At 39.4% G+C, this 10000-nt stretch overlaps 1 protein-coding gene across 2 annotated transcripts in view; it reads right to left on the reverse strand.

The window, feature by feature from the left end:
• Positions 1-1791: 1791 nt before the first annotated feature.
• The window catches only part of dlx1a (distal-less homeobox 1a), a 10806-nt gene continuing 2597 nt past the window's right edge, over positions 1792-10000 (reverse strand). Inside the window, exons 2-4 of one of the 2 annotated variants that reach the window (XM_051930700.1) lie at positions 6584-7179; positions 5951-6144; positions 1792-3556 (exon numbers count right to left, since the gene is read on the reverse strand). In XM_051930700.1, the coding sequence (XP_051786660.1) occupies positions 3305-3556; positions 5951-6144; positions 6584-6899 (762 nt within the window). In that variant the 5' untranslated portion in view covers positions 6900-7179 and the 3' untranslated portion in view covers positions 1792-3304. The remainder of the gene's footprint in view (positions 3557-5950; positions 6145-6583; positions 7180-10000) is intronic. The other variant, XM_051930702.1, reaches the window with a different exon arrangement.

A 10000-nucleotide genomic window follows, 5' to 3' on the forward strand; every position in this document is an offset into this window, starting at 1 on the left:
AATATCTTAATCAACAATTAGGTGCTGAAAAATGTTAATAATCATACACGATAAATGGCATTGTAAATTACTTGCATGGCATAAAAACAAGGCTTCTTTCATTAATACTTTTGACTGATGGAGCGATACTTTATCTGTATACTGATAAACTATACTGTATATAAAGTCAAGTTACTAAATGCAGAAAACGTCAATCTGTGATAGATAGATAGATAGATAGATAGATAGATAGATAGATAGATAGATAGATAGATAGATAGATAGATAGATAGATAGATAGATAGATAGATAGATAGATATGATAAAGAGAGACTATAGCTGATTATCTTTCCACCTATCCATTAGATATATTTAAATGAATAGATACTATGTTAGAAAGAAAGAAAGAAATAATTGGTTATATAGATAGATATCTAAAGAGAGACTATAGCTGATTATCTTTCCACCTATCCATTAGATATATTTAAATGAATAGATGCTATGTTAGAAAGAAAGAAAGAAAGAAAGAAAGAAAGAAAGAAAGAAAGAAAGAAAGAAAGAATTGGTTAGATAGATAGATAGATAGATAGATAGATAGATAGATAGATAGATAGATAGATAGATAGATAGATAGATATGATAAAGAGAGACTATAGCTGATTATCTTTCCACCTATCCATTAGATATATTTAAATGAATAGATACTATGTTAGAAAGAAAGAAAGAAATAAGTGGTTATATAGATAGATAGATAGATAGATAGATAGATAGATAGATAGATAGATAGATAGATAGATAGATAGATAGATAGATAGATAGATAGATAGATAGATGGTTATCTTTCCACCTATCCATTAGATATATTTAAATTAATAGATACTATGTTAGAAAGAAAGAAAGAAAGAAAGAATTGGTTATATAGATAGATAGATAGATAGATAGATAGATAGATAGATAGATAGATAGATAGATAGATAGATAGATAGATAGATAGATAGATAGATAGACAGATATCTTTCCACCTATCCATTAGATATATTTAAATTAATAGATACTATGTTAGAAAGAAAGAAAGAAAGAAAGAAAGAAAGAAAGAAAGAAAGAAAGAAAGAAAGAAAGAAAGAAAGAATTGGTTAGATAGATAGACAGATAGATAGATAATTTCTGGATTTCTTGGTTCATGTCGCCGCCCGCCCGCCTCTGCTCCCATGTCTCGCCGCCTGCGCGTCTGCCTGTCTGTCCCGGGCGCGCGTGTCAGATCGCGCGCGCCTACTCGTTTCTGCGTTTTGTCCGACATGCCAGTCCATTCGCTCTCCCCCTGTGATCGTTGCTGAAAAAGCGCAGTTCAGCCTTCAGCCCAAACAAGAGCTCCTTTGAACTCGCCACTTCTCCAGAGCCCCATTTTAACTTTTTTTTTTTTTCCTTGGCCAACCCCCGCCCCCCGCCTTTCTGCAGCACCTGCTCCTGGCCCAATTATTCACTTAACACACACCGGCGCTTTTCCTGTCATTCAGCGCTCAAAAGCGGGTTTATTGTAACCACATAAGAGGAGAAAGGACGTTATAGCGACTATGGATGTAAATTAATGGCAACTAATTCTAAAACTGTTGTATTGGAATAATTGGAGAGGGGTCACAAGAGACACTTTAGTGGGCGAAACCAAGGGGTCCTGAGTGACCTACGTATTGGCCAAAGAAGGCAGATGCAAGTGAGTGCGGTGATGGCTTCATCATGCGCATCGAGAATAAATAAATCCATTTCAAACTGCAAATTCGGAAGAGCGCATGTCAATAAAAACGGACTTCATTTGACTTTCAGTTGTGCTTTGTTTTTAATTTAAAATTTTTATACTTAATTCAAATTACAATTTAAATTGTTCACAGCCTTCACCCCCGCCCCACCCTTATAAAAGAGAGAGAGAGAAAGAGAGAAAAAACATTTATAATACAAAAAGCTTTTTGTCGTAGGCGCCCGTGTAACTTAAAAAGACGGACCTTATCACTTCAGTCGGTCTCCTTTTTTAAAATCATAAATTAAAACTTTACACTGTATTTACAAGAATTCTGAATAATATAAAGCAATAAATTAACATTTTCATTATAAAACTAAACTTTGACATAGATAAAACAAAACACTTAAAAATTTCATGAACACATTCCATATTTCACAGATAAAATCTCATTTCACAATGCATCGTGTATACAGGCACACACACACACACACACACACACGCACACACACACGCGCACACACTGAGAATAGTAAAATAAAAACAAAGAAAACAAAACCAAACGAGAAAATGAATGAGGATGCATCAGATTGGACTTGGTATGGGATGGAGAGATCAGTCGGTCCGCACCTCGGGGTGGGCAGACGCACAACTTCTTGGCATGAAGATTTTTTTTTTTGTTTCAAAGGCTTCGTTCGTCTAAAAGCTGCGACACCTCATTTCGTTTCTTTTTGGGGATTTTTGGGAGGCGGAGGGTTCTGTTCGTAGGCAGACATGGGTCAGACGTCATGAGTTTAGCTGGGTTGTGATTGTACTTTTCCCAGCGGCGGACAATTTTCATTTTAATATAACAGTAATAATGCTAATAAATAGATTAAATAAAACAAGACATTTACATGTAAAGGCAGTTCAGACCGAATGGTGACCTAGGCGTGTCTATCCCGCTCAAATCACTACGGGACTCAGGGGGTCGCCACAGTTTTAACACTTTGAGCCTCCCACGCACGTCTTTCATTTCTGTAAACCAAAGCCTCCCGCCTGATGCCTAAAACCAAATTGGCACGGGGATGCCCCCTTTAACGGGAAATGACATTTTATTCGACTCCCTAAACGGAATCAAACGAAAACACAAACATCGAGTGGAAACACTTTGCGTGGCTGATCCACCCATGAGGTGCACAGACGGACAGACGGACTTGGCGGAAGGACACAGGCACACAGGCGCTAAAAAAAAACACAGAAATGAGGTACAGCAGCTTTGAAAGCCTCCAGATATGTGAAGATTCAGCTAGAGATATGCGTTGTCACCCATTCTCTTCACCATTGCAAAGAGGATTCGCTACAAACACGCGTAAAGACATTCTGGGTGCCCCTGCGCACGAGGCCCGGCTCTGCTCCCAGGCTCACTGGGGGCACTAAAGGTGGTGGGAGGCCGACCTGTCTGTCAGCTGTCAGCCCGAGGAAAAGCGCTCCGCATCGCATCTGTGCTCGTCTGCCGTGGACTAGTGGGTGCAGTGCGTTCGTTACTGGCTAGTGCTGGCCGGACGTCCCTTTGTTACGGTCCGGCAGTGAGGGTGGGAGAGACTGAATTTCCGATCACATCAGTTGAGGTTGCTGCATAGCTTCTTGGTGTGCTGAAGGGTACCACGAGGTGTAGCTGGGGATGTACGTCCCCGGAGTCCCTGTAGGGGTTTTACCAGAAGACGAAGTGTTCCAGACGGGGGGCACCGATGGGGAGCTGCCCGCCAGACCCCTGCCGTTAGCCAAAACACTGGCGTCCAGCGTGCCGCCGCCCTGCTTCATCAGCTTCTTGAACTTGGAGCGCTTGTTCTGAAACCAGATCTTCACCTGCAAGCACCGTAAAAAACGGGGACTCGTGTGAGTTACGTGCAAGAAAATACAATAATATAAAACAAACAAAGCAAAACAAAACAAAACAAAAGAGCAGCTCATTGTTAACTTCATCGGAGAGTTCATGTTTAGTATAACATGCGAGGATTTACAGGTAACACTGGGCCGCGCAAAGGCAGAAAAAAATAATTAAACTCTCATAAAATATAATAACGGGAAAGAAAAAATATGAACCCGAATCGACAGCATTATTTATACACACATGTCAATTATACGAGAATATACACAAACACAAATATTAAGAGATTATAAAAGTTAGACACAAATGCACAAATTTCACAGCACAAGGGCTGATCTTTGAAAATAAGCAGCATAGAATAACCCGCTGAGGTCCGGTCTCAAAACTTAACCAAAATACTGGATATTTATATTCTCTACATAAAACCCTGTAATTGAAAATGTTGTTTAGACGATTCGTTTTAATACATTCTTCTTTATCATGGCGGTGGAGAGGGCAAGTTGGCGGGACGTGAAGGTAACAATTTTACTGTGCACGTTGACAATGCGAATACATACATACATAAATACACACACACATATATATATATATATATATATATATATATATATACACATACAGACATAAATACACACACACACTAATATATATATATATATATATATATATATATACATACATACAGACATACATACACACACATATATATACTGTATATGTATACATATACACAAATATACACATACACATTTAAATAGATTATAGATCAGGCACTACATAACACACATATAGACAATTTACTATAGACAGAGGGGGCCAAAAAATGTATACACACTTTAACAGTTGTTATCTGCCAAACAATGTGCACGTGAGAGAAGAGTTGGCAGATCAAGTATACGATGCTTTCTTAAAAGAGCAAATTGTAAAGTTTACATCAAAAGTGACTTAAATTCATCCCTTAAAATCTGGAAAATGTAATATCACAACTTTGATACAGGTGTTTTCTTTTGTTGAAGCGTGAATACATTTTTGGCCCCCTCTGTTTATTATATATATATATATATATATATATATATATATATATATATATATATATATATATATATATATATATATATATACACAAACACACACTTGGATACATAGATAGTTCTGACACTACTTATGTTTCTGTTTGTGTGTGTATATATGTTAGTATAGATAGATAGATAGATAGATAGATAGATAGATAGATAGATAGATAGATAGATAGATAGATAGATTTTAGTATAGTAACATTTCCAGGGGGAAATTTGGCATTCCCCCAAAGCAGACATTCACATAACTCGATCATAGATGGTAAGATCAGACAGACAGACACACATAGAAATATCTCGATTACAGACAGATGCATAGATAAGACAGTTCGGCACTACGTAACACACGTGTAGGTAAGGCGCTATATGAACCTCACTGTTCCTACGCCCTTTTAAAACACCGGTTGTCAGTGTGGTCCCATTTCATGCTACGAAGGTTTCTTTGCCCATGAAGTTGCTTCTTTGGACTTTGACAGGGTTCCTAACATGTGGACAAAACCGAAATCTTTAATGTAGGGTAGGCGACCTTTAGCAGGAACACCAGCAGATTAAGAAGCGCAGCTCCGAGCTCGTGCGACTGTATGCACCGAGAGTCCTTTGAAAATTCGAAACTCAACGGCATTTCACAGATCTCTTCTCATCTGTTTATGGAGTCTGTGCAGATTTAAATAAGTAAATGTTTTTTTTCGGTCTGTTTTACAGATTTAAATAAGTAAACGTTTTTTTTTTCGGGAACCTTCACGTGGAAGGTTCTTTTAGGAACCAAAATGGCATCTGTTGTGGCATCTTTTTGGCCCCTTTGTTGTTGTTTTTTTATAAGAGTGTAGGTAGAAGACCTTCAAATAATTTGCATGGATTCATTAAATGACATGTAAAACATTCCAAATAAAATGTGGTTTAATTTTAGAACATTTTTGCTGTTATTGATAAATCAGATCACATAAGTCGAGCTAAAGCGTGGCGGTCGCAGCCCCTCAGTGTTCCGGAATGGTGAGTGTCAACAGTCGCTCGGCGCTACCACGAGTGAGGCCGTTGCTTGTATATTTTTTATTCATTTATGTCTTTTTTATTATACATATTTATTATAGATATTGTATTTTAATTGACTTGGACTCTCAAAATGACTCTCGTGTTAAAAGGCTTTTTGGGATTCGCTGCCAGTCCGTCCATCCCAGTTTACTCTGCCTTTTTCAAATCTATTTTTTTTTATATACAAATATATTTTTGTTGTTGTTGCTGTTGTTCTTTTTTTTTTCTTCATAAATACATATATATTAGTGTCTAACGAACACCGACCTGCGTCTGCGTGAGCCCCAGTGAAGCCGCCAGCTCAGCCCGCTCGGGCAGCGCCAGATACTGGGTTTGCTGAAATCTCCTGTTCAAAGCCTGCAGTTGCAAACTGGAATAAATGGTTCTGGGTTTGCGGATCTTCTTTCCTTTGCCGTTGAACCGAACTTCTCCTCCTTCCACCACCGTGTTCTTCTCTGTTTCTGTCGATTAAGAAGAGGAAAAAAATAAGCAGAAGAAGAAGAAGAAGAAGAAACAAGGCACGGCATGAGGGTATATTGTAGCAAAAATAAATAAATAAAATAAGAAGAAAGAAAGAAAGAAAGAAAGAAAGAAAGAAAGAAAGAAAGAAAGAAAGAAAGAAAGGCGCCGCTATGGAAGAAGCAGGGCAGCGGAGCTCTGAATTGAAGTCGACAGCTCAACTTTGCTATTTTTACAAGCTACAGTTTAGGTATAATTAGCCTTAATTGCATACATTGTTTATAGCATTACGCAATAAATAATTACCAAGACTAATACGCGAACATCTGGGCTCATTTTCCAATTCCATGTCTGCTCACTGGACTGAACCAGCAGAGCGCCAGTTGTTCCCTAACCTTTGAAAAGTCCGCGGCAGAAAGTCAACACGTGTGGCGGTCTTACCTGAGTCTTCTAACCTGGTTTGGGTCAGAGTCGAGCTGCTTTGGTAGGACTGCACTGAACTGATATATGGACTGGAGGAATGGCTGCCCACCGAGTTGACATAAGGATAACCACCCAGAGACCTAGGGAAAGATGAAGCTGTGCTGTACGAGTTTTCGTGTTGCGAGTGGCCGGCGGAGTGTAAACAGTGCATGGAATAATGTCCATGAGACATGGATGAAGGCGACATTTGTTGACTCGGTGGCCCAAATTCCATAAACACGGCTTTCCCTGACACAGGGCTGTTTAGACTTTCTGGCACCGTGGTCATTGTCATCTCTTCTGGCTGGTCCCTTCTCTTCCTTTTTTGTTTTCTTGTATGATCTCAGTGAAGGATGGATCCCAATTTAAGCTGATCTGATTTTTTCACTTTCCATTCATAAGAAAATGGAGTTTGTCTCTGTGAAAAGTCTAAGCATGATGCTGTGGATCTACACAAACTCGCCTCAAAGGTTTGAATCAGTAATTCATGAATATTCATCATAGGGGAGCGCTGATTGGTTCACTTTCTCCACGGGCGCACGCCATTGGCTGGAGGCGACTTGGCTCCACAGGAGCTGCAAAAAAGAGTCAAGAAACCAGTAAAAGTGAAGCCGATAGCGAGGCGTCTTCAAATGGTAGAGTAAACCTGAGCGCGGCGAATTAGTGGAAAACAGAAACGGAGCGCACTTTGATTTATTTCAAACCGCTTTAAAAAACTGTCGATGTGGCGCATTGTTACTCGTCAAGGAATTGCCCGCTTTAATTATTTGCCTGCTAAATTATTTTTTCCCCATATACCGGCTTAAACAACCAAAAAAAGGAAGCGGGGACCCTTTCAGTTCCGAAATCGGCCTTGTCCAAATGTCTCGGTGATACTTTTATATTTGGTTTTGTACGTGCAGATTCAAGAACCAAGCCTCTTAACCTTCAAGGAAATGTGAGCTCATGACTGACAAACAATATGTATGCGTCCATTTTACCGAAGCACGGAGTCGAGGGACGCCGAATTTGTTATGGACAATAAATGGGGGCGACATGGGAACCAACACCGGCCGGGACGCTAGGCCAGCACGGCATGGATTGTCGTACAGCGCAGAAAGGTCAACTCTAATCCACACAAACTCCGAATCAGAATCATTCCACCGTCTAAATAGTTTAACACAATACACCATCATTATTAACGGAATTAATAATCCCCCTCATTGAATCAGGGTTTATTAATTAGATAAATTGCCTCATTTGACCTGTGAGGGGAAAAAACTGCCTGGTCGGGCATTTAAACAGACAAAATAATTGCACACTGGATTATCATTTCTAACGGTTTTAGTGCGCTATATATTTACCAAGAAGAAAACTTAAAATACGTGCCCCCCAATTGATGTGTGCCCCAAGGTGGCAGTGGTTGGGGTGGGCTACCACAGCAGGGTGGAATTGAACCGCCGGTGCCTCCGGTTTTTTTTGTATTGGGGGGGGGGGGGCTACAATTTTTTCGTTTCTCAGAGGGGAAAGGGCTGGCGAGAGTTCACACGTGCGTGTGGATTACTTACTGATGCATTTGATTAAATGGTAGTCTCAAGTACTCGGATCCACAGCTGAAGGCAGCTCTATTAGCATAACACTGATGTTTAATTTTCATACGCATAATTAGCCATATATTTAACACGACTTGCAACACACAGCCTTTCATCATTTAAACAGCCGGCGTGGACCATCCCGAGCACATCAGACTTTTCACAGGGGTGGGGGGAAGGGAGACAAAAAGTCAGCAGCACCTCTGGTGGAAAATTTTCATTCAGACTTGAACATTTGTACCTTTCCAAAGTCTTATTTATTTACTTTTACTCGTTTAACGCGCGCCTTCATCCATTTGCGCGCATACGGAACACGGCGAACGTTTTTGCGTATTTTCATGCCTTCACGTTTTGTTCGTCAGAAGCTTTACTTCAAATTAAATAACAACTACGTCGAACACGCGAATGAACAAGTCGTACAATCTAATCAATTTGAAGTTGTATTTTTACGTTTTTATGTAACTTAATATTTGCACTTGAATTCTCCTGTTGTGACGCATTTGCAGCTATTCATTTAATATACGGAGCTCCCTACTTTTTAAAAAGACAAGTGTGAAATTCCAACAGATTTCATCCCGCACGTTTCTTCAAAATTCGTTTGCACGGTTTAACACCTCACTCTCTCTAAAACGTCGCCTTTTTAAAAAAAAAATCCTGTATATCACAATTTAAACCTTATCCTGGCGCCCTGCCGTTTTATTTCTCGTGTATTCGTCCTTGGGCATCAGTCGCCTGCGCACCTGTTCGAGGAGACTTCACTTTTTATTGAAGCCGACGTGTGGTCGAGCGAGCACGACTTAATCTTATCCTGGGATCTGCGCAAAGACAATGAGGAGCAACAGTTGCAGAGGAGAAGCCCGACCTACATTTTAGACGAAAAAGAGGAAAGCATCGCCGGCTTTTCCGCGTTACCGATAAACGCGGCGCAGACGATCGCAAAATCGGGCATCGTTCACTGAGCTCCAACGCAGCGATGTGTCTTTCTAGCCTCATCATTTAATTCCTTTTGTTCTTCGGTTTATTATATTACTATTATTATCGTTACTATTGTGTGTTCACTGATACTATAATAATATAAAACAATAAGTATAATAACACTATGATAAAAGGAATAACAGCCACAATTAATGCATACTACATGACAAGAAAAAGCGCAACAACGCATGATATCACTACTACTAGAAATAAAATATCGAAAAGAACACCCCAAAACAAATAACAACAACTGTAATAATTATAATAACATCTGTCCATCAAAACAGCTTAATTTACGTCAGGACGCGGGATAACAAGAAGAAAAAGAAAAAAGATCCGCAACCCTGACTTGGAATAAACAGCTTAGAAGGTGAATGAAGGGCTGAATAAGAAGAAGTAAAGAAGCATCAACAGGAAGAAAAGCGAACACTGTTAATAACATCAAGAAGAACGAAAAAGAAAAGCGGCTAAAATGTAAAAATAATACGAAATGTAATACAAGAATCCCTCCAAGCCTTCTCATAATTTGTTAATAAAAGAGTTTCAAATCCCACGCCATAGTGTTTAGGGAACCCTTAAAATGCCAATTTTACGCTGTCGCACATGTACCATGAATAACATCACCTTTCAGTAATTGGCTCGACGGCAGCCTTGTTACCGCAGCAGTTGGTAAAAAGCCTTCAGCCCTAATAAAATTATTGCTGGTTAATCTCATAATGCCAACAAACATATAGGAATTAATGCTACACTAATTCAATTTAATTTCATTATCTTGTTCAAATTAGAAAATGCAATTTTGCTCATTATAACGTCATAGTAAAGGCGCATTAAAACATCGCGTATATAGCCA

Source organism: Erpetoichthys calabaricus, chromosome 8 (assembly GCF_900747795.2).
Source record: "Erpetoichthys calabaricus chromosome 8, fErpCal1.3, whole genome shotgun sequence".
Taxonomy (NCBI): domain Eukaryota; kingdom Metazoa; phylum Chordata; class Cladistia; order Polypteriformes; family Polypteridae; genus Erpetoichthys; species Erpetoichthys calabaricus.